This window comes from Bufo bufo, chromosome 4, assembly GCF_905171765.1.
Source record: "Bufo bufo chromosome 4, aBufBuf1.1, whole genome shotgun sequence".
Taxonomy (NCBI): domain Eukaryota; kingdom Metazoa; phylum Chordata; class Amphibia; order Anura; family Bufonidae; genus Bufo; species Bufo bufo.
Window position 1 is genome coordinate 362,223,107 of NC_053392.1, and position 24,325 is coordinate 362,247,431.

General features: G+C 42.1%; 1 protein-coding gene across 2 annotated transcripts in view; it reads left to right on the top strand.

Moving 5' to 3' along the window:
- TPD52L1 (TPD52 like 1) overlaps positions 1-23,951 on the top strand; it is a 157,340-nt gene extending 133,389 nt beyond the window's left edge. For both annotated transcript variants that reach the window (XM_040426961.1, XM_040426962.1), the window contains 2 exons: positions 906-966; positions 23,664-23,951. In XM_040426961.1, the coding sequence (XP_040282895.1) occupies positions 906-966; positions 23,664-23,792 (190 nt within the window). In that variant the 3' untranslated portion in view covers positions 23,793-23,951. The remainder of the gene's footprint in view (positions 1-905; positions 967-23,663) is intronic.
- The last annotated feature ends 374 nt before the right edge of the window (positions 23,952-24,325 follow it).

Below are 24,325 nucleotides of genomic sequence, written 5' to 3' on the forward strand. Positions count from 1 at the left end.
TTACACCAGTTTAATAAATCTCCCCCTTTGAGTTGTTAAAGGGGTTCACCGGGAATTGAGAAAATGAAAATACTTAAATATTACTTTATTATAAGTATATTTTCAAATACCTTTCATTATTTATAATGGCTCGTTTTGTCAGGGGAAACAAAATGGCCGCTGTCCTATTAGTTCACACAAAACCTGTCCTGATCACACATGAGAACAAGTTACTTCACAACACTGAGGTAAAGAGCTGCCTCCTCCTCCTCCTCCTCTCTACTTGTCAGGAATTATGGTCCTGAATACAAATGATAAGAACTGTAGCTGAATCTCTAGGGAATTTAGTTTATGAGGAGATATGAAGGACAGAGAGGAGGGACAGGACAGACTGTGGCAATAGAGACTGTAAACAGGTGCTGCTGCTCATTAGCCTCACCTCACTCTCCTCTCATGTCTCCTCATCTTCTCCATTCCCACAGAGATTCACCTGTATTCAGGATGATCATAATTCCTGACAAGCAGAGCAGAGAGGAGGATGAGGCAGCTCTTTACCTCAGTGTTGTGAAGTAACTTGTCCTCCTGCTTGATTAGGACAGGTTCTGTGTGTACTAATAGGACGGCAGCCATTTTATTTCTCCTAATGATTGCTCCGAAGACAAAACAAGACATTATAACTAATGAAAGGTATTAGTGAATATATTTATTATAAAATAATATTTAAGTATTTTCATTTTGTCATTCCTGGAGAACCCCTTTAACTTATGAATATGGAGAGCAACTGTTCTCTACTATTAATATAGTTACACTTCATAAAAGTTATGTGAAAGTAGACATGGATTGTAGAACTCTCGATAACCGAAATTTTTAAGACTTAGGAAAGTTTTGGTCAGAAAGTAATGTTTCATTCTATTTTGCCTATCCAGGAATTCTCCTACATTCAAGTCCTTTGAAGAGCGTGTTGAGAACACAGTGACGACACTGAAGGTAACAGATAAGCATGGCTGTTTTATGGTTGTATTAGAGAAAGGTCTTCAAGTCTCTGACTTCTTGTTTTACCACCAACATGGTATAAGTCACGGCAAACATGATTTAGGAGACCCTCATAGGTGTGCAGTGGAATTGAGTAAAATAAAATTTTAATTAAATATATTCCAAACTTCTATATAAATAGGTGTTTAATACCAAAGTACAAATGTGCTAGATCTTTGCAATTTTAGTAGTGCAAATTTAGTTATTATATTAGCCAGCCCATTGCAACATCAGACGTAGTCTTTAATTCTGTCTACTTTTTCCTTGCACTAATTTTGCTATGCAGTCTCCAACCCATTGCAGTCGCAGGCCCTAATTACATACTCAGACATTCAATTCTGACATAAATTAAAGAGTTCAAGGTATTGATCACCTTATTAAGTAAGTCATATGCATATAAATATCTACCTTGTGCAGGTCCTTCAGTAATGAGCTAATTGAAGGGTTCTGGCTGCTGGAACCCTTAGGAATAAAGGAAAGTCTAAAGCGTGAAATCAGTGCAGGCCCTTCATGGTTTTTGAGCAAATGTTAATTTAAAGGGGCTGTCCATGCTAGCAGATGACAACCCCCATGACCCTAATGTGTGCATTATAAAAAAAAAAAGAAAAAACAAATACACTCACCTGTTTGCAGTCCTGCCATGCCCATGCCACTGACCCATTCCTGGCCACTTTTGGTCCCTGCAGGACTAGGAAGTGGCTTTGTCCCATGACTGCTGCAGCCAATCACAGGCCCCACTGGTCAAATCAGCTTGAACAGTACATCACTGGGACCAAAAGCAGCCAGAAACGTGGCACAGACAAATTCATTTTTTTTGTTGTTTTTCTTTAATGGGGCACACTTTAGGACCAAAGGGGTTGTCGGCTCCTAGGCTGGACAAACCCTTTAAGGATATAAGGGTCATATGAAATTCCAAAAACATGGCTGCTTTTCACCATAAACTACACCACCCTTGAGTTGTGTCTGACATTGGAGCGTAGCTCTATTGAAATGAATGGTGCTAGACTACAACAATACCTTACACAATTTGTGGACAGGGGTGGCATTGATTTTGGAAGAAAGCAGCCATGTTCTTTCTGGTCACAGGATCAATAATGCTCTTGTACTTCAAATGTGGCCAAATGTCAGACTATGAATAAACACCTTTAGATGTCAATCTGTTACATCAACTACACTTTCTAAGTCTTTTAATCTGACTTTGCAGTATTTTAAAGTACATGTAGAAATACATTATGTAAACCCAATTAGCTCAAAGGTAAAGGCTGTAAAATACTTTAGCTTCTGACAGATGGTGTATGGAAATGTGCATGGATTTAGAGGAAATGTACAAAAAGTAGTACCAAATGTGAACACAGTAGCTATTTCCATGTTGCCTTGGAAACATTTTCCAGTTCTCTACAGAATAAGGTTTAAACAATGCCTTTTTGCACAATAAGTTGTTACGTCTACTGTGAAATGTACTAGAAAGATCCATTTTTGTCACAAAGCAGCACAAGCTATAGCGTGCACCTTGACACTAACACTGTCGGCATTTTTGAACCACAATGACTCATCTGCAATTTGCTTCTTTATTTCTAAATATAACTAAAAATACTGCTTTTTATAACATGTTGGCTTCAGCATTCTTTTTATTTTGTGTAGATGACATTTAAAATCCAGACAAAATCAACATTCACTTTTTTCAGTTGAATGTATTGATTTCCTTAGAAAACTTGCAGAAAAAAAATACCAGAACCCTAACTAAGTCCAAGGAGTCTATCAGTTTCCATCTGGATAAGGTTCTGTTCACATCTGTGTTGGAGGTTCTGTTGGAATCTGCAATGAAAGATCCTAAAACTGATGTGCTATTTTTTCCTGTAAAATGGCAGACGCAATGATGGAAACCCAATGGATATACATCAAAGCAAATGCACATACAGGGACAACGTTGATTGTTAAATCACTGCGTTTTAGCAATTCATACAGTCCTGGTAGGTTTGAAGCACGATTCATATTTCATTGTATCACAAAGTATCAAAATTATTTTGCATATAGAGTATATGGAGTAATGCAGAATTTTCCTAGCCACCTCACCCCGCCACAATGTATCGTGAGTCTCCGACCCCTTACTCATGTGTATAGGTGGGAGTATCTAACAGGTTTAAATACAGTCCTGATCAAAAGTTTAAGACCACTTGAAAAATGGCAAAAAATCATATTTAGCATGGCTGGATCTTAACAAGGTTCCAAGTAGAGCTTCAACATGCAACAAGAAGAATTCGGAGTGAGACAAAAAAAAATTGAGCATTTAATTTAATGAAAACAACGAATAAACTGAAACAGGCTGTTTTTCAGCTGATCAAAAGTTTAGGACCACACCTCAAAAAAAAACTAAACCCCCCCAAAACAGAAATCCATCTTCCAAACATGAACTCAGTAATGAGTAGCTCTGCCGTTATTGTTTATCACTTCAAAAATTCATTTCGGCATGCTTGATGCAAGCGTTTCAATGAGGTGAGTAGGAACACGGCCGCACGAAGGCCATCTACTGTCTGGAACTGTTGTCCATTTCTGTAAACTTCTCTTGCCATCCATCCCCAAAGGTTTTCAATTGGATTTAAATCAGGGGAACACGCAGGATGGGCCAAAAGAGTAATGTTATTCTCCTGGAAGAAGTCCCTTGTCCTGCGGGCATTGTGTACTGTAGCGTTGTCCTGTTGAAAAACCCAGTCGTCACCACACAGCCGAGGGTCCTCATTCCTGAGGAATGCTCTCTGCAACATCTGGACATAGCCAGCGGCCGTTTGACACCCCTGCACTTCCTGAAGCTCCATTGTTCCACTAAAGGAAAAAGCACCCCAGACCATTATGGTGCCCCCTCCACTGTGGCGCGTAGAAAACATCTCAGGTGGGATCTGCTTGTCATGCCAGTAATGTTGGAAACCATCAGGACCTTCAAGGTTAAATTTTTTCTCATCAGAGAATGAAACTTTCTTCCACCTTTGAATGTCCCATGTTTGGTGCTCTCTTACAAAGTCCAAAGGAGCAGTTCTGTGTCGTTCAAGGAGACGAGGTCTTTGAAGACGTGTTTTGTTTTTGAAGCCCTTCAGTCTCAGATGCCGTCTGATGGTTATGGGGCTGCAGTCGGCACCAGTAAGGGCCTTAATTTGGGTGGAGGATCGTCCAGTGTCTTGACGGACAGCCAATTGGATCCTCCGACTCAGTGCTGATAAAATTTTGTTGGGTCTTCCAGTTGACTTTTTTGATCCATAACGCTCAGGATCATTTAAGAAATTCCAAATGACTGTCTTACTGTGTCTCACCTCAGCAGCGATGGTGCGCTGTGAGAGACCCTGCTTATGCAGTTCAACAACCCGACCACGTTCAAAAAGGGAGAGTTTTTTTGCCTTTGCCATCACAATGTGTGACTACCTGACAGAAAATGACAATGAATCCACATCTTTGCACAGATTTGGCCTTTTAAAGGCATGTGGTCCTAAATTTGGATCAGCTGAAAAACAGCCTGCTTCAGTTTAATTGTTATTTTCAATTAATTCAATGCTCAGAAAATGTTTTGTCTCACTCTCATTTCTTCTTGTTGCATGTTAAAGCTCTACTTGGAACCTTGTTAAGATCCAACAATGTAAAATATGATTTTTTGCCATTTTTCAAGTGGTCTTAATCTTTTGATCAGGACTGTAGCATACCAGACCTCACTACAATGTATTCCACAGTGACACATATCTGTCACTAGCATGAGTATACACATCGGGCTAATCAGAGTCACAGTCAATAAACAATACAAATCTATTACCCAATAAGCAATCATAAAAATACACTAATACTGGAAGTTTCATTCTGATGTCTCCATTTTTGTTATCCAAAACGGCATCTTTTGCAGTAACATTTTTTTCTTATTATCCGCTCCTTGTTCTCCCTGACCGCTATACATTTCAGTACTTTCAATCTCAAATCATACACTTGGTGTTTCAATTTTTAAGTGGTACTATTGTCTCCCCCTGTGTTTTACCTTTCTTTTCCATTTTTTTGTCCTCATCTTTTTTTTACTTTAGCAATCACCATATTTTAGAATGTTTGATCTGCATTCATTCAAATTTTTCGTGCAGTTTGTCTTATGGACATTTCAAATAATAACATTTCTTGATGTCCATACATCTTAGCCATGTGGACAACAGCTGTAGACCCTCTTCTGAGAATTCATATTGCGACTAAAAAGCCGCCATGAATATATTATTGAAACTTGTAGCGACAACAGAGCCTATCAAAGTTCCTCAAAGCTGCAAGTAAAAATAGCTGTCTAAAATAATTTTTGGATAACACATTTCCAAGTGTCATTGACTTTTGACAAAGCAGATCTCCCCCATGCATTAAATATTTATTCTGTGAAATACTGGTTCTTATACAGAGGTCCTTCATGGCTCCATATTTTTCTCCATCACTGACATTCATAGCAGATTTTAAATTGCAATATGCATTCTCAGAACAGGTCTTAGAGGTATATTCCACATGGAAATCACAGAAATAAGATAATAATGCACTTAGTAAAGTAGGTGCAAGCATTATATATGGACAAATATATATATTCCACATGGTCATCACACCATGAAAGGGGTTTTCTCATTTTAACAAATAGCATGTATCATGTAGAGAAAGTTAATACAAGCCACTTACTAATGTATTGTGATTACCCATATTGCCTCCTTTGCTGGCTGAATTCAGTTTTCCATCACATTATACACTGCTCGTTTCCATGGTTACGGCCACCCTGCAATCTATCAGCGGTGGTTGCGTGTCACACCCTGCCCTGTGAGTGATCTGAGAAGATCTGTCAGACTTGCTGCACGTGAACCTATCTGACAGATTGCTTTGTTGTGGCTTTGGGCAGGATCCCACCTCCTCACAGGTTCTGCTCATTAGTTTGTTAGTGATGCTATTTATACCTGCTCTCACTAAAGCCCTTGCGGTTTATAGTTTCTCCTGGAGTTCTTTGCTGGTGGTTTGTGGATCTCCTGCTCCCAGTTCGTCTTCAGTTAAGTCCTCATTCCTTCCCTTCTGTTGTTTGTACTGGCTAGGCCTTAGGTAGACGCGGGTTCCTTTATCTTCTGCAAGGAACCGGTTGTCTTTTCGCCTGCTCCCTAGCTGAGGGTTTGTATCAGTTGCAGCAGGGCTTAGGTTCGAGTGCATGAACACTTCTACCATCGAGATTTGTTCATGTTGGTAGCAGTCAGGGAAAGGCTCAGGGATTTTCAGGAGGTGACCTTTCCCTGTTCCCTAGTTGTGGGGGCTAGCCTGCTGTTTTCTTTAATTTTGTTGTATTTGGTTTGCTTCCCTTCCCCCACCTTCTGTGACATTATAAACTGCCTATACCGTGATTTTTTTCCCCCTTGCTCCGTGCAAAATGGAAGCTGTTGATACTCTGGTTGATCGCATGCAGGAATTATCTTGGGAGGTAGCAGACCTCTGTAATTCAGTTGCACTGTGTCAGAGATCTATGATGTCTTGCACCGCTGGTGGGAACCAGTTCAGCCTCGAACCAAAGTTCGCTCTCCCAGGTTTTCCGGGGAAAGTGATAACTTTGTTTGGTTCAGGGAGTCTTGTAAATTATATATTCGTCTGCGTCCGATTTCATCTGGATTCGAAAATCAAAGAGTGGGGACTATCAATTCTCTGCTAAAAGGTGATGCTCAGTCCTGGGCTTTTTCTCTGTCGATTGGTTCGCAGTCCCTCCGATCGGTGGACGAGTTTTTCAGAGCCCTGGGGCTGATTTATGATGACCTGGACCGGGTCTCTCTGGCCGAATCTAAGCTGCGTAGCTAGTGTCAGGGGGAACATACGGCTGAGTCATATTGTGCTGAATTTAGAAGATGGGCGACTGACTCGGAGTGGAATGACCCTGCACTCCATAGTCAGTTCTGTCAGGGGCTGTCTGAGAAAATAAAAAACACCCTTGCGTTTCATGAAAATCCAGATTCTTGGAAGCGGCCATGGCTCTAGCCATAAGGATTGATAGACGCCTGGTCTGAGGAAGAGGTGCAAGGTTCCCCTCAGGCAGGAGGCACTGTCATTTGGGGAATCTGTCCCTCCTGTCCCTCAGGGTACTGTGACACTTGAACCTGGGACTGGAGAGAAACCTATGCAGTTAGGTCAGTTCTCTTCTTGCCTTGGTAATAGGAACTCTAGAGTCCAGAGAAGATTGTGTTATTTCTGTGGTAAAGAAGGACATTTTGTTAATGTGTGTCCTTTTATTAAGCCTCAAAGTGGTAACAAAAAACAAAAGGAGGGTTCTTTAAAAAAAAAAAAAAGAAAAAAAAAAAAGTTCTCTTACTCCTTGTAGCGTGAATGAAGAGTCAGAACAGGTATATTTGTATTCTACCTGCAGTACCCGATTCCTCCTGCCTGTCATGGTGGCGCTAGACTCTGAAAATATTGGTTGGTTCTGGGTTTACCCTGGTTGACCAAACATAATCCTACCATTGACTGGCAAACTAGACAAATCAGTAATTAGATTTTTGTATGGACAATGGTCTCGGCGCATTTCTGACGTATTCTCGGAGGAAGGAGATCAGGAGTTGCCCCCCCCCCCCCCCCACCGAGAGTATGATTGTCCGATCAATCTTATTCCTGGAGCAAAATTGCCAAAGTCTCGGTTATATAATCTTTCCCAACCAGAAAGAGTAGCTATGCGGGAGTATATTGCCGAGAGTTTGACAAAAAGACATATTAGACCATCTAAATCCCCTATGGCAGCGGGCTTCTTTTTTGTAGACCGTGCCGTGTAGACCGTGCCTAGATTTCCGGGAACTGAATCTCATTACTGTCCGTGACCCTTATCCCCTTCCCTTGATTTCGGATCTATTTGATCAGATTGTCGGTGCCAAGGTGTTTTCTAAGTTGGATTTAAGAGGAGCTTATACAGTTGTGTTCAAAATTATTCAACCCCCACTGAAATTGAGTGTTTTGGCCAGTTTGACATTGATTTTGATCATTTCAGTCATCTTGTTTACAATTAAATCAAAGAGGCACTTGTAAGTCAGACAAATATAACATAACATTTATAATGAAATAACCACAAATGTCTTTTCTGTGCTCACATCATTATCAGTTTTATTCAACCCCCAAGTGACATTCAATCTTAGTACTTAGTACAACATCCTTTTCCAGTTATAACAGCTTTTAAACGTGAAGCATAGCTTGACACAAGTGTCTTGCAGCGATCGACGGGTATCTTCGCCCATTCTTCATGGGCAAAAGCCTCCAGTTCAGTCACATTCTTAGGCTTGCGCGCTGCAACTGCTTTCTTTGAGTCCTACCAGAGGTTCTCAATCGGATTTAAGTCTGGTGACTGCGATGGCCACTTCAAAATGTTCCAGCCTTTAATCTGCAACCATGCTCTAGTGGACTTGGAGGTATGCTTGGGATCATTGTCCTGTTGAAAGGTCCAACGTCTCCCAAGCCTCAGGTTTGTGACGGACTGCATCACATTTTCATCCAATATCTCCTGGTACTGAAGAGAATTCATGGTACCTTGCACACGCTGAAGCTTCCCTGTACCTGTAGAAGCAAAACAGCCCCAAAGCAGTAGGCAAGGTGTTCTTTTCTTCATAGGCCTTGTTCTTCCGCCTCCAAACATAGCGTTGATCCATGGGCCCAAACAGTTCTAATTTTGTTTCATCAGTCCACAGAACACTATCCCAAAACTTTTGTGGTTTGTCCACATGACTTTTGGCATACTGCAGTCGACTCTTCTTATTCTTTAGAGACAGCAAGGGGGTGCGCCTGGGAGTTCTGGCATGGAGGCCTTCATTACGCAGTGTGCGCCTTATTGTCTGAGCTGAAACTTCAGTACCCACATCTGCCAAATCTTTTTTCAGTTCCTCAGCAGTCACACGGGGACTTTTCTCCACTTTGCGCTTCAGGTAGCGCACAGCAGTCGAAGTCAGCATCTTCTCAGGTAGCGTTTAAACGGTGCCCTTTGCCTTGAATTTGCGAATGATGCTTCCTATGGTGTCTCTTAGTATGTTTAACATCTTTGCAATATTCTTATAGCCATTGCCCTTCCTGTGAAGAGAAATCACCTCTTCTCTTGTCTTCCTGGACCATTCTCTTGACTTCACCATGTTTGTAAACACACCAGTAAATGTCTAGAAGGAGCTGAGTATCACAGTCCTCTGCCTAATTGGTGCTTATTATTTTTGATTGCTGCTCCTTGACATCCACAGGTGTTTTCAATACCTGATCGAAAACACTTGAATGAACCTCTGTTCTTAAGAGTGGTAGTCTTTAAGGGGTTGAATAATTGTGTCAATGAAGAAATCACAAAAAAAAAACATTTAATACTGTATTACAAAAACAATTGATGTCATTTTAGTTGCCTTTGGTTCTTTAAAAAGTCCTTGTAAGATTTCATTCTGAACACAATTACAAATGTACACTAAATTCCCTAAAACCCTTTACAGCATTGGGGGTTGAATAATTTGGAACACAACTGTAATCTGATAAGAATCAAGGAAGGGGATGAATGTAAGACGGCCTTCAATAGCCCTGAGGGTCACTTCGAAAACCTGGTTATGCCCTTTGGTTTAATGCCCCGGCAGTCTTCCAGCACTTTATCAATTACATTTTGCATCATTTGGTGGGGAGGTTTATCCTTGTTTACCTCGATGACATACTGATTTACTCACCCGATATGGAGACTCATCAGGATAATTTAAGACAAGTATTATTGATCCTTCGGGAGAATAAATTGTATGCTAAGTTGGAAAAATTTGTGTTTGCTGTTCAGGAACTGCAGTTTCTGGGTTACTTACTTTCTCCCACAGGTTTTCGCATGGATCCCAAAAAGGTTAGTGCGGTACTAGAATGGGACCGGCCTGAGAATCAGAAAGCTCTGATGCAATTTTTAGGATTTACTAATTACTATAGAAAGTTCTTCCTAAATTATTCCACTATTGTCAAACCTTTGACTGATATGACTAGGAAGGGCACTGACTTCTCTGTCTGGTCGGAAGAGGCATTACAGGCTTTTTCTGCAATTAAGGAATGTTTTGCATCCGCTCCCATTCTGATGCAACCCGATGTATCTCAACCCTTCATTGTGGAGATTGACGCGTCAGAAGTGGGAGTTGGAGCAGTTTTGTCACAGGGTCCCTCTCCTAGCAAATTACATCCGCATGCTTTTTTCTCTAAGAAACTCTCTGCTGCCGCAAGAAATTATGATGTTGGGAATAGAGAGATGTTGGCCATCAAATTGACCTTTGAAGAATGGCATCATTGGCTAGAAGGAGCGATTCATCCAATTACGGTAATTACTGACCATAAGAATCTGGCTTACCTGCAATCAGCAAAGCGTCTGAACCCTAGGCAGGCCAGATGGTCATTGTTCTTTACCAGCTTTAATTTTGTGGTCACTTATCGTCTTGGGATCAAAAACGTCAAAGCGGATGCTTTGTTACGTAGCTTTCAGAAAGGGGGGGGGGATTCGGAGGATCCCGCTCCGATTTTGGCTGATGGGGTGGTGGTATCTGCTCTTTATCCCGAAATGGAGGCGGAAGTGTTGGGGGCTCAAGGTGAGGCACCTGATTCCTGTCCTCCAGGGAACTTGTTTGTTCCTTCAGAACTGCGACACTGGGTGTTCTAGGAACATCATGATACTGTCCTTGCGGGACACCCTGGGAGTAGATCCACGGTGGATCTTATTTCCCAAAGATTCTGATGGCCAGGTTTGCGTAAATGTGTTGAGGGCTATGTAGTGGCTTGTGAGACCTGTGCACGCGCTAAGGTAGCTGTAACGGATCTCCTGACACCCCGACCGGGTACCTCCGTTGATGGATGCTCCCAGTGTCTCCCGAGGACTCCAAGCACTCCACTCTACACCAAAACCATCACAGGAACCAGGAACAGGAACAGCTCTTACAAGAGCTAGGAGTAATAGCCAGGGGAGTATACACGTATTGCAATCCCCACACACATGAGACGAGGCTCTATGTTGAATGTAAAACAGGAACTCTTTATTTTAACACACAAGCCTTGATTTATACATATTTTCCAACAAGGTTACCACCCACAGGGTTTTGTAAAAACAGCCAATACCCACGTACAATACACTCAGACACTCCCACACAAAATCCTCCCCTCTGTCTGTGACACAATTACCTCACTCTGGGTTGATGCAATCATCACAGACAGGAGAATACACAATGTCCTCTGTCCTGGAGACAACCGAGACGTAATTCAATTATCTCTCAGGACAAAGGACATCGCCAATACACACAGAGAGACAATGGAACAGACCTCACTACTCAACGTATACAATGTCCCACCCTTTTCAATACACATAGTCATTTAACAACCCAAAATGGCATGAATTAGACCAGGGGTTCAAGTTAGTACAAGTCCTTTGTGAACAAAGGAAGCCTGGCTGATGAGAGGGCCCATAATCCTGGAGCAAGAGGCTGGTAGCCGGGCCCCTCCAAAACCCAGTGGCGAGGTTGGTTTCGCCACAGTAGCTCACACTCGGCCATCAGGATCTCTTCTTCCGTTGTCCATTCCATCTCGTCCTTGGACGCATTTGTCCATGGACTTCATCACTGATTTACCAAGTTCCTCTGGGAAAACTGTGATTTTGGTGGTGGTGGACCGCTTCAGTAAGATGGCTCACTTTATACCATTATCAGGTTTGCCCAATGTTTATTGATAACATCGTGAAATTACACGGCATCCCCTCTGATGTGGTGTCTGATAGGGGGACGCAATTTGTTCCCAGGTTTTGGAAGGCATTTTGTACTCGTCTGGGTATTCAGTTGTCTTTCTCTTCGGCTTTCCATCCTCAGTCGAATAGACAAACTGAGGGCACTAACCAGAACCTGGAGACTTATTTTAGGTTTTTTGTCGCTGAGAATCAGGAAGAATGGTCCTCATTTTTGTCCTTGGCTGAGTTTGCCTTGAATAACCGTAGACAGGAGTCAACTGATAAGTCACCATTTTTTGGCGCATCAGGTTTTCACCTTCAGTTTAGTACTTTTTCTGGGACTGAATATTCTGGTATACCTGAAGAGGAGAGATTCTCTTCTTCATTGTCTTCTATCTAGCAGAAGATTCAGGTTAATTAGAAAAAGATGGGGCGAAAGATATAAACGGATGGCTGACAAGAGACATATGACTGGCCCGGACCTGTGTGTGGGTGATTTGGTGTGGTTTTCCAATAAGAACATTAAGTTGAAAGTACCCTCTTGGAAGTTGGGCCCAAGATTTATTGGTCCTTACAAAATCTTGCCCATTATTAATCCGGTGGCGTTCCGTCTGGAACTTCCGCAGGCCTGGAAGATCCATAATGTGTTTCACAGGTCCTTGTTAAAGAAGTATGTTGAACCTGCTGAACCATCTCCTTTGCCTACTCCTCCTGTCTTGGTAGATGGTAATCTGGAGTTTCAGATTTCTAGAATACTCAACTCACGTGTTCTTCGGGGTTCCCTTCAGTACCTGGTGCATTGGAGGGGATACGGTCCTGAGGAAAGAATGTGGGTTCCGGCTACCGATGTCAATGCTAGCCGCCTTGTGAACGCCTTTCACAGGGCACACCCAGATAAAGTTGGTCCTGGGTGCCCAGAGGTCACCCATAGAGGGGGGTGGGTGTACTGTCATGCCCTGCCCTGTGAGTGATCTGAGAAGATCTGTCAGACTTGCTTTGTTGTGGCTTTGGGCAGGATCCACCCCCTCACAGGTTCTGCTCATTAGTTTGTTAGTGATGCTATTTATACCTGCTTTTCACTATAGCCCTTGTGGTTTATAGTTTCTCCTGGAGTTCTCTGCTGGTGTTTTGTGGATCTCCTGCTCCCAGTTCGTCTTCAGTTAAGTCCTCATTCCTTCCCTTCTGTTGTTTGTACTGGCTAAGCCTCAGGTATACGCGGGTTCCTTCATCTTGTGCAATGAACTGGCTGTTTTTTCGCCTGCTCCCTAGCTGAGGGTTTGTATCAGTTGCAACAGGGCTTAGGTTCGAGTGCATGAACACTTCTACCATTGAGATTTGTTCATGTTGGTAGCAGTCAGGGAAAGGCTCAGGGATTGTCAGAAGGTGATATTTCCCTGTTCCCTAGTTGTGGTGCCTAGCCTGCTGTTTTGTTTAATTTTGTTGTGTTTGGTTTGCTTCCCTTCGCTCACCTTCCGTGACACTGTGCTTGTACACTATAGGAAAAAACACCAGCCTATGCGCGCTCCCACTGTCCCAACCACCAGAGAGGCTAGTGCTTTTTCCTATAGTGTGCAAGCACGGCCACAACTAATGGATTGCAGGGTGGTCATAACCATGGAAAGAGCAGTGTATAATACAATGGGGAATTGAATCTAGCCAGCAAAGGAGGCAATATAGATAAGAACAATACTTTGGTAAGTGCCATGTACATGACTTTCGGAAGTAAGACAACTCCTTTAAATTCTCCCTAGAGTATAATGCCGATAAGGTGGGACGGCTGATGGGACGGCTGATGCTCTGTACTTTTTTAAGCAGCTAAAACAGCTCCTGATGAACTCTTATTAGAGGAAACGCGTCGAGCCATGACGAGCTGCTTTAGTCAGTAGATTTAGAGCTTTGAAGTAGTTGGTAGCCCTATAAGTATAGCGGAGCAGTCCCCTCATCTGTTATACAAATCAGTTATCATACAGATGAATGAGGGTCTCCTCCGCAAGCTCTACACTTAGGCTCTGCACGAATCCTTTAGCAGATACCCTTGCGATCTATACTAATAGGTCTGTGTCTCTCTTAGCATTGAGATTGTGTTCCTCTCCTCCCCCATATACAAGGGGCTGTGAGCAGCTTGGGTCTCAGCTAAGTGCGGCAATTGGCTGTCTAATCTTTTATTCACTGTACCGGCATATAGAGTGTTTAAATCAGGATACACTCCAGGCTCAGTGGTTTGAAAAGTCAATAGTCTACAATACATATTCCCCCTGTGGCATTAACAGGTGGGTGGTGATATAATAGGCACATATAGTTTACCTTATACACTCAAGACCTATGTATTAAAGTCCTCTGAGTGTGGTTTCTGTGTGCTCACCACACATGGGAATTTTAATAGAATTCATGAATCCCCGTCTCATCTTTTTTAGTGCATATCGATAAACGTTGCAGTTTTAGCGCCTCAATTTATTCACCCGTGATTAGCATAAACAAAACCCAAAATAGCACATTCTGTAAAATGAAATAAAATGCGCAGTTGCAAGTCGCCATGGCTAAAACACAAAAGTAAAACCAAACAATGCAACAGCTCTCTGCAAACACTGAATATATGAACTAATGCTAATTCATTACATACATTGGGGCCACGTCCCACATCAAAGTGACCTCCTTTACATGGGATCCTACTCTATGATGGCTCCTCTTCATGAATTCAGGGAGATCAGTCACCTGCACTAACTAACCACAGCCCGGGGGAAAGATGTGTGTGTTAGGAGTGCACAAGCACAATGGAGGCAGTCACACCTCTAAATGCATACTGCAAAAACAAAACACAAAGTCAGACAGCATATCTGGTAAACTAAAAGTGGAGGTGTGCATCGCCGTGGCGGAAATAACAAAACCAAACACAATGCAACAGCGTTCTGCAAACATTGACTATACAAACTAATGCTATAGTCATCATATAAATGAATATCAGGTACTTAGCAAATATATTTATAATGATCAAAATCATTTTTGCCCGTCCACCACCTCTTTCAGGTGGGAACCTACACTATGATGACTCCCACCACCTCTTTCAGGTGGGAACCTACACTATGATGACTCCCCTCCAGGTTTTACTCTTTCATTTTTACAGTCATCAGCCAATTCATACGGGCAAAATTATTTCGTACAAACTACGAATGAGTATGAGAAAAATAGGGAAAACAAAGGAGTGTGCTACAAAGGGTGGAAAAAGAAAAATAATTTTGTGTAGGTGTTCAGTTATGACTGAATTGCCCCTCTAATTAAACATATTATCACCAGTGATGGTCAGTTCGCAGTGTTTGCCAGCGAACACATGCGGGCTGCCATCTTTAGTAAGGTAGACTCACCCCTCCGGCGATGCACAGGTAAGCCCTTGCCTGTGCCGGGAGCCGGTCTGAAATCAAATGCGGTCACCGGGAGCAGGCAGTTCCGAGAACAGCCCGATGAAGGCCCCCCGCAGCTGTTCTCGGAACTGCCTGCTCCCGGTGACTGCATTTGATTTCAGACCGGCTCCCGGCACAGGCACAGGTAAGGGCTTACCTGTGCATCGCCGGACGGGTGAGTCTACCTTACTAAAGATGGCAGCCCGCATGTGTTCGCTGGCGAACACTGCGAACTGACCATCACTGATTATCACTAAATATTAGAATGTAGTAGGATAATACCAGAATTATGGACTGCAATTTAAAGAAGTTGTCCCATGAAAAATATTCAAAATTTTTCAAACCAGCACCTGGATCTGAATACTTTTGTTATTGTATGTAATTAAAAATGTAATATAGTCGCTGAGTTATTCACTGAACTCTAGCTGTATAGCGCCACCTTCTGTTTGCTTTCTCAAAATTCTTTGTCCAGCTCAATGAAATGGAAGCACATGCTGAGTTCCATCATTTAACTGCCACCAACTGCAGCAGAAAAGACACATCCCCTGAGAAAGGACACACCCCCTACGCAGACAGCTTAAAATAAATTTAGCAGAGCAATTGGAGCAAAGAATGGTCAGATCTGTGGATCCGTGTGAGGTACAGGGATGCTTCTAAGTTTTTCATTTTTTTACATTATCCATGGGATAACCCTTTTAGGGAGAAACCAATATTTGTGTATTGAAAAGGGAGGTCACCGAATATTATGCTTAGGACTGACAAATGTCCCAATAAAAATGGCAGAGAAAGCTTTCCAGCCACCCACCGTAAGGTGACATTTCCTTGTTTCAGTTGTCAGAATTGTAGTGCAGTAATAAAAGGTGAAGCTTAGGTTGTGAAGCTTTTTTTGGCAAACCCCTCTTCCTGGTCAGACCCTCGAAGGAAGCATACTCACCTGCTTCCCGGCGCTGGCTCTCAGCTGCTTTGCTCCATGGCCTTGGCTTCTCCGCCAGCCTCGCTACATGTAAATTTCTTGTTTGACACCACTGTAGCCAGTGGCTGGCTGCAGTAGTGACCTGCTCCCCTTGCGTCCTGACAAATGGTCAAGTGGGGCAAGGGGAGCAGGTCACCGCTGTAGTTGGGTGTGGACTGGGAACTTTAAGTGACCCTGGAAATAAAAGTGGCCCCATGTTGTAGGCGGGTCCATATTGACAGAAGGTGGGACAACAGAAGTAGGTGAGGCCAGCAATACCGTAGTGCAGAACTAAATATCACCCCAGCAGAACCATATACCACAGTGCAGCACAAAATACTGTCCCATCAGAACCATATACCACAGTGCAGCACAAAATACTGTCCCAGCAGAACCATATACCACAGTGCAGCACAAAATACTGTCCCATCAGAACCATATACCACAGTGCAGCACAAAATACTGTCCCATCAGAACCATATACCACACTGTAGCACAAAATACTGTCCCAGCAGAACCATATACCACAGTGCAGCACAAAATACTGCCCCATCAGAACCATATACCACAGTGCAGCACAAAATACTGTCCCATCAGAACCATATACCACAGTGTAGCACAAAATACTGTCCCATCAGAACCATATACCACAGTGCAGCACAAAATACTGTCCCAGAAGAACCATATACCACAGTGCAGCACAAAATACTGTCCCAGCAGAACCATATACCACAGTGCAGCACAAAATACTGTCCCAGCAGAACCATATACCACAGTGCAGCACAAAATACTGTCCCAGCAGAACCATATACCACAGTGCAGCACAAAATACTGTCCCATCAGAACCATATACCACAGTGCAGCACACAATACTGTCCCAGCAGAACCATATACCACAGTGTAGCACAAAATACTGTCCCATCAGAACCATATACCACAGTGCAGCACACAATACTGTCCCAGCAGAACCATATACCACAGTGCAGCACAAAATAATGCCGCCCATGCCACAGTATGATACTGTATTATCATCCTGAGGACAGCAATACAGTTGAATTTAGTAGGGCACCTGCGGCTGCTGACCAAGTGCATAAGTGTCTGATTCTCCTACATTAATTAATGCTGAGAGCTTCAGATGTTTATGTACCTGGCTAACCGCCATGAGGAGGGTCCAACATCTATAGCGGCATCAAACAAAGCGTTTCCATCCAGGGAGGCAGTGAAGCAGCTGAGGCTGTGGAGTGAAGGAGCCAGTGCTGGGAAAAAGGTAAGTATGCTTCCCTTCACAGGTCTGCTCAGGAGGGCAACGGTGCACAACAACTTTAAAGGGGTTTGGTCACTTCAGCAAATAACTTTCTCTACATAATAAATGCTAATACAAGGCATTTACTAATGTACTGTTATTATCCATATTGCCTCCTTCGCTGGCTGGATTCATTTTTCCATCACATTATACACTGCTCGGTCCCATGGTTACGACCAGCCTGCAATCCAGCAGTGGTGGACGTACTTGCACACTATAGGAAAATGCGCTCGCCTAGTTGTGCTCCCGTGGTCTGGGTCACTAGAGAGTCGGCACTTTTTCCTGTAGTGTGCAAGCACGACCACCACTGATGGATTGCATTGTGGTCTGTAACCATGGAAACGAGCAGTGTATAATGTGATGGAAAAATGAATCCAGCAAGCAAAGGAAGCAATATGGATAATAACAATACATTAGAAAGTGCCTTGTATTAACTTTCTCTACATAAATGCCACTTGCTGAAGTGAAACAACCTCTTTAAGGGCTCATGCATACGACCGTATAGATTTTGCGGTCCGCAAAACACGGATCCACCAAAAATATGGATGACGTCCGTGTGCGTTCTGTATTTTGTGGAACAGAACAGCTGGCCCTTAATAGAACATTACTATACTTATCCGTAATGTGGACAATAATAGGACATGTTCTATTTTTTTGTGGAACGGACATGTGGAAACGGAATGCACACTAAGTAACAGACACGAGAAGAAAATACGTTTGTGTGCATGAGCCCTAAGGATGACGCAGTACATTCAATTAAAGGTTTTAACATTCCGATTTCTGAGTTATGCTTTAGGCGACACAAAAAAATGTTCATTTGAATGAACACATTAAACATTAACAAATATGGAGAGTCAAAATAAAGAACTGGAAATATGATGATTGCTAAAGTTAAAAAAAAATTACATGAGGAGGAAAAAAAATGGAAAAAAAGGTAAAATACAGAGGAAGACAGTAGCACATATCTTCTTTGAAATGAAACACCAAGTGTATGATTTGAGATGACAAGCACTGAAATGTTTAGAGGTCAGGGGGAACAAGGAGAGGATAATAAGAAAATGTTACTGCCATGGAAGCCGTTTTGGATAACAAAAATTGAGACATTGGAGCTCAAGGTTAAAGGAAAATTGCACTTTTACTGTATATTTATTATTGCTTATTAGGTAATAGATTTGTATTTTATAATTACTGTGATTTGTATTAAATAGGTTATTCTGTGATTAATGTAAAAAATTTAAATCAGATCTCATGTAGTACATAACTTCTTTCTAAAAAAAAAAAAGAACTAGCCCTGTACCGCATATGGGTCTAGAGCTCTCCTCATTCATTGCTCCGATTGCTCTGCTTGATGTATTTTAAGCTGGCAGCTCAGGAGGTGTGTCCTGTCTGCTGCAGCTGGTGGCATTTGAAGCATGTGAGATGGACAGAGAAATTAGAAAAAAAAAAAAGCAAACAGTAGGTGGCACTATACAGATAGATTTCATTCAATAACTCAGTGGCTAAATTACATTTTTAATTACATCCAGTTACAAAGGAATTCAGATCCAGGTGCTGGTTTGAAAACTGGAGAATATGTTTTGTGGGACAACCCCTTTAAGCAAATGTGTATACTCATGTTACAGATATATATACAGTTGCAAAAAAAAGTATGTGAATACTTTGGAATGATATGGATTTCTGCACAAATTGGTCATAAAATGTGATCTGATCTTCATCTAAGTCACAACAATAGACAATCACAGTCTGCTTAAACTAATAACACAAAGAATTAAATGTTACCATGTTTTTATTGAACACACCATGTAAACATTCACAGTGCAGGTGGAAAAAGTATGTGAACCCCTAGACTAATGACATCCCCAAGAGCTAATTAGAGTGAGGTGTCAGCCAACTGGAGTCCAATCAATGAGATGAGATTGGAGGTGTTGGTTACAGCTGCACTGCCCTATAAAAACACACACCAGTTCTGGGTTTGCTTTTCACAAGAAACATTGCCTGATGTGAATGATGCCTCGCACAAAAGAGCTCTCAGAAGACCTACGATTAAGAATTGTTGATTTGCATAAAGCTGGAAAGGGTTATAAAAGTATATCCAAAAGCCTTGCTGTTCATCAGTCCACGGTATGACAAATTGTCTATAAATGGAGAAAGTTCAGCACTCCTGCTACTCTCCCTAGGAGTGGCCGTCCTGTAAAGATGACTGCAAGAGCACAGCGCAGACTGCTCAATGAGGTGAAGAAGAATCCTAGAGTGTCACCTAAAGACTTACAAAAGTCTCTGGCATATGCTAACATCCCTGTTAGCGAATCTACGATACATAAAACACTAAACAAGAATGGATTTCATGGGAGGAAAACACAGAGGAAGCCACTGCTGTCCAAAAAAAACATTGCTGCATGTTTACAGTTTGCACAAGAGCACCTGGATGTTCCACAGCAGTACTGGCAAAATATTCTGTGGACAGATGAAACCAAAGTTGAGTTGTTTGAAAGAAACACACAACACTATGTGTGGAGAAAAAGAGGCACAGCACACCAACATCAAAACCTCATCCCAACTGTGAAGTATGGTGGTGGGGGCATCATGGTTTGGGGCTGCTTTGTTGCGTCAGGTCCTGGACAGATTGCTATCATCGAAGGAAAAATTAATTCCCAAGTTTATCAAGACATTTTGCAGGAGAACTTAAGGCCATCTGTCCACCAGCTGAAGCTCAACAGAAGATGGGTGTTGCAACAGGACAATGACCCAAAGCATAGAAGTAAATCAACAGCAGAATGGCTTAAACAGAAGAAAATACGCCTTCTGGAGTGGCCCAGTCCTGACCTCAACCCGATTGAGATGCTGTGGCATGACCTCAAGAAAGCGATTCACACCAGACATCCCAAGAATATTGCTGAACTGAAACAGTTCTGTAAAGAGGAATGGTCAAGAATTACTCCTGACCGTTGTGCACGTCTGATCTGCAACTACAGGAAACGTTTGGTTGAAGTTATTGCTATCAAAGGAGGTTCAACCAGTTATTAAATCTAAGGGTTCACATACTTTTTCCACCTGCACTGTGAATGTTTACATTGTGTGTTCAATAAAAACATGGTACCATTTAATTCTTTGTGTGTTATTAGTTTAATCAGACTGTGATTGTCTATTGTTGTGACTTGGATGAAGATCGGATCACATTTTATGACCAATTTGTGCAGAAATCCATATCATTCCAAAGGGTTCACATACCTTTTCTTGCAACTGTATGTAACAATGAAATACGTTGTTGTGAGGTCTGATATGCTATTTAAACTGGTTAGCTACTCCAACCTATATACAGAAGTAAGGGATTGAGACTTCCAAAATGTTGTGACAGGGTGAGGAGGTTAGGAAAACTCAGCATTCTCCATACTCTCTATATGAAAAATCATTTGCTACAATATGCTACAATGAAAATCAACATGAAAGGTGCTTTGAACCTAACTTGGACTGTCCGAATGGCTAGAACTGACCCATTCAATGTTCAAACTTGTCCCTGTACCTGCATTGGCTTTAGTATATACTAATTGACATTCGCATGGTGGAGTTCTAAAGCAGGATGGACTGTTCTTAAGAAAAAGACTTGGGGTGTCATTAAGTGTTCTTGCATGGCAAGACCACTTACTGTTATCTCACATATATATTCTTATTATTATAGCCAAATTTACCACCCTAACTCCTCCCACAGTTTTTACATTACATAGACAGTAATATCCCGAAACGTGCGGATGGTTCCCGATTAGTGTGCTATTACTTTGTGGAACGTTTTGCCGAATGGTTCACGAAATATCGGCATTTTTGTGGCGAAATTGGTCCCATAGGAATGAATGGTGAAATGTTCAAAACTAGAGTGGGAGCTGACAAAAGCTAGAGTGTGAGCTGAAAAATCAGGACATGATTTCTAAACTGCCACCACTGCCTCATTTTCAAGCCAACCTACACAAATCTTATATCAAAACGTTCAGCTATCCCTGCTGCCACAAAAAATGTCCACGGCTAAGCCATAGTCCTGATAGTTTTCGCAATATGACCATTTGTTTGCAACCCCCATTGACATTCATTGAAACTCCACTCTAGCCACCTCAAATTTGAGAACTATGCATCAAAATGAAGGTCCGGGTCTTGTGATTCTCACAATATAAGACTCTTCGCTGTAGGATTTAGAATTTTTTAACTTTAACCGTTTGAAGATGGAAACCGCCAGTGAAGTGAGCAAGTTGGAGCAGTTTGTTTTTAACCGCTCTTCTCTGCCCTTGCTGTAGAATGAGTTGCCATAGGAACCCAGGTGTGTGAGCAGCTAGCAGAGTGACAAAAGCTAGAGTGTGAGCTGAAAAATCAGGACATGATTTCTAAACTGCCACCACTCCCTCATTTTCAAGCCCACCTACACAAATCGGCTGCTAATGTTTTTTATAAATGTATGTTTTAATGTAACTGTGAAGCACTTTGGGCAACAACATTGCAATTAAATGTGCTATATAAATAAATAAAGGTTGAAATGCATTTCTTGCTCTATCAAGCTTGCCATGTACACTTTTTAAATTTGATCAATCAATTGGTTAGTGTAATGTTTACTATCTTTACTCACTCCAAACAGTTACTCTGCCCACTCCATAAAGTTACTCTGCCCAGTCCAACCTTTCCACAGTTACTCCAGCCACTCCAACAACACAACAGTTATTCAAGCCACTCCACCCAGTTACTTTGTCCACTCCAGTTGTAGACTACTGGTGGCGGCAAGAACACTTCACATAATTTGGTAAACAAAAAAGAGATACTCGCGCTGCCGTCTAAATAGGGGAAATAAGCTCACACAATATAAAACTATGTGCGGACTGCGTTGCTGCAGGGTTCCAATATGGGGTTAATTGCCAAAAATACCCCAATAAATAGGGAAAAACCTAATAATGGAAGAAGAAAAATAGAACCCGCGCTGACTTGTTAGGTAGTTGTGTAGATTCGGATATTGCCGCAATGTATGGAAATTATTCCAATACCCAGTATCTACTAACTAAATATTCGCTAACTCCTCGATTCGAATACAGCAGAATCTATGTATCAATAGTCTATGGCAGATGAGAATCCAGTAATTCAAATACAGTGTGTGCATAAGAATAAGCGCTGGACACTTACTGGTATGTGCACTGCTGGGCACGCTTGATGCTGCAGATGGATTAGTGTGTTGCTGGCTGCGATTCTCCTGTTGGTGTCTCTTCCCATCCTGTCTTCTGCTCACCTCATGGTACGCGCGTAGCTCCGGCCGGTAGCTCGCGCACGCACAGGGGAGCGATGTTTACTCGTCGTCCTGGAAACCTTTCGTGTGACATCACACCCGAAGCTACGGAAGCCTCTAGGGTCCACAATACCTCAGACGCATTTCGGAATAAGCGTATTCCTTCCTCAGGGATCCCTGAGGAAGGAATACGCTTATTCCAAAACGCGTCGGTGGTGGGGGGCTGTAGAGGTCACTGTTTTGGAGGCGGGGTGCTGTAGATGTCACTGTTATAGTGGATAGTGTTGATATCTTTTAAACGACACACACAAACATTAAATTAAATAGATTAAATATACCTGAGCAAAGCCGGGTCCTTCAGCTAGTACACCTATATTAGGCGAATTTCAGGCACAGAGGTTAGTTGCGCTGCAATGTACGATTTTTCCCTGCTCACGCCAAGTCTAAAAAAGCGTGCGTGACGAGGACAGTGAAGAGGAGGGGCTGGCTCATCATTTTCTACACCTGTTTAGAAAAACGCTGGTCTTAATAAATGACCCCCTTGGTGTTTGTATTATATTTAAGGTAGAAACCCAAAGGATTATTGTCAATGGTGTCTGTCATGTGATGGTGTCTGTCAACTTTTGTTGTGTTTTTCTGTTCCTGTGAACACTGCCTTGGTCAAATAAAAAATCTGTCACAGTGGTTACGGCTCCTTTATAGACATTTAAGGCCAGAATAAAACATCCAGATTCTAGGCACGTGTCCCGCCCCAGCCACATGTTTAATGACCTAAACTCACAACATCATAGATCCTTATGATTTAGGTAATTGAACCCATTACCGGTCCGACACACATCTAGAATCTGGCCTAAGATAGACTTGATATCATGATGCTAGGGGTATGGTAATCCTGAGGGCTTATTCACATGTAATAAGGCTCAGTGAATCGTATGCATAGAGCCAAGGACAGGATCCCATCCTGAGATGATAAAAGACAATTACATTTTTTTGCACCAATTTACGAATTGCTGAGGTCACTTCCTTTTTTAATAACCCGCTCTTATATTTTGACATGATTATAGGCTAAAGTAGGATCCACAAATCAAACTCAAGGAAGCTTTGAAGAGGTTCTGAGTTCTACCGCTCATGCCAGTGCCCAGAGCTCGTTGGCTGGAAGCCTCCTGCCTGAAGCTGAGGAAGAGTTACAGTGATGAACCTACTGAAAAGTAATAGCTGCTCAGTCATAACGCATCGCCTCATGTAGAGTAACGTTATCAAACCGTTTATGTCAGACAGCAAGTGTTTTTGTTTTAATACAATTAAGGTAATGGTGTATGCATTGTACTGATCCAAATGAGCACATCAAATCTTGGAGCTGCTATTCAGTTTTGAAACTGGGAAAAAAACCCTCTTACTTTCTCTTTCTTGGGGACGCTTCACACACAGTTTTGTTCATAGCTTTTTTTCGGGCCAAAGAACACATTTCAAGAACCGCCTGATTTGATCAGCGCTTTTTGAGGCGTTTTTGCCCAAAAAGTATGTTGCCACCTACAGTTCCTTAATGACAATTTTTGCATGCCTACCATTTTCTTTTTTTATAGGGAAGTATGTGCCCCCTGTAATGTCACTGCCTCTGTATGGGAAAAAATACTCTTAAAAAATATCATGCAAAAACGCTATTAAAAATACCAACACACATTACAAATTTTTCTTTTTAGGCTGCATAAAAAAAAAAAAAAAAAAA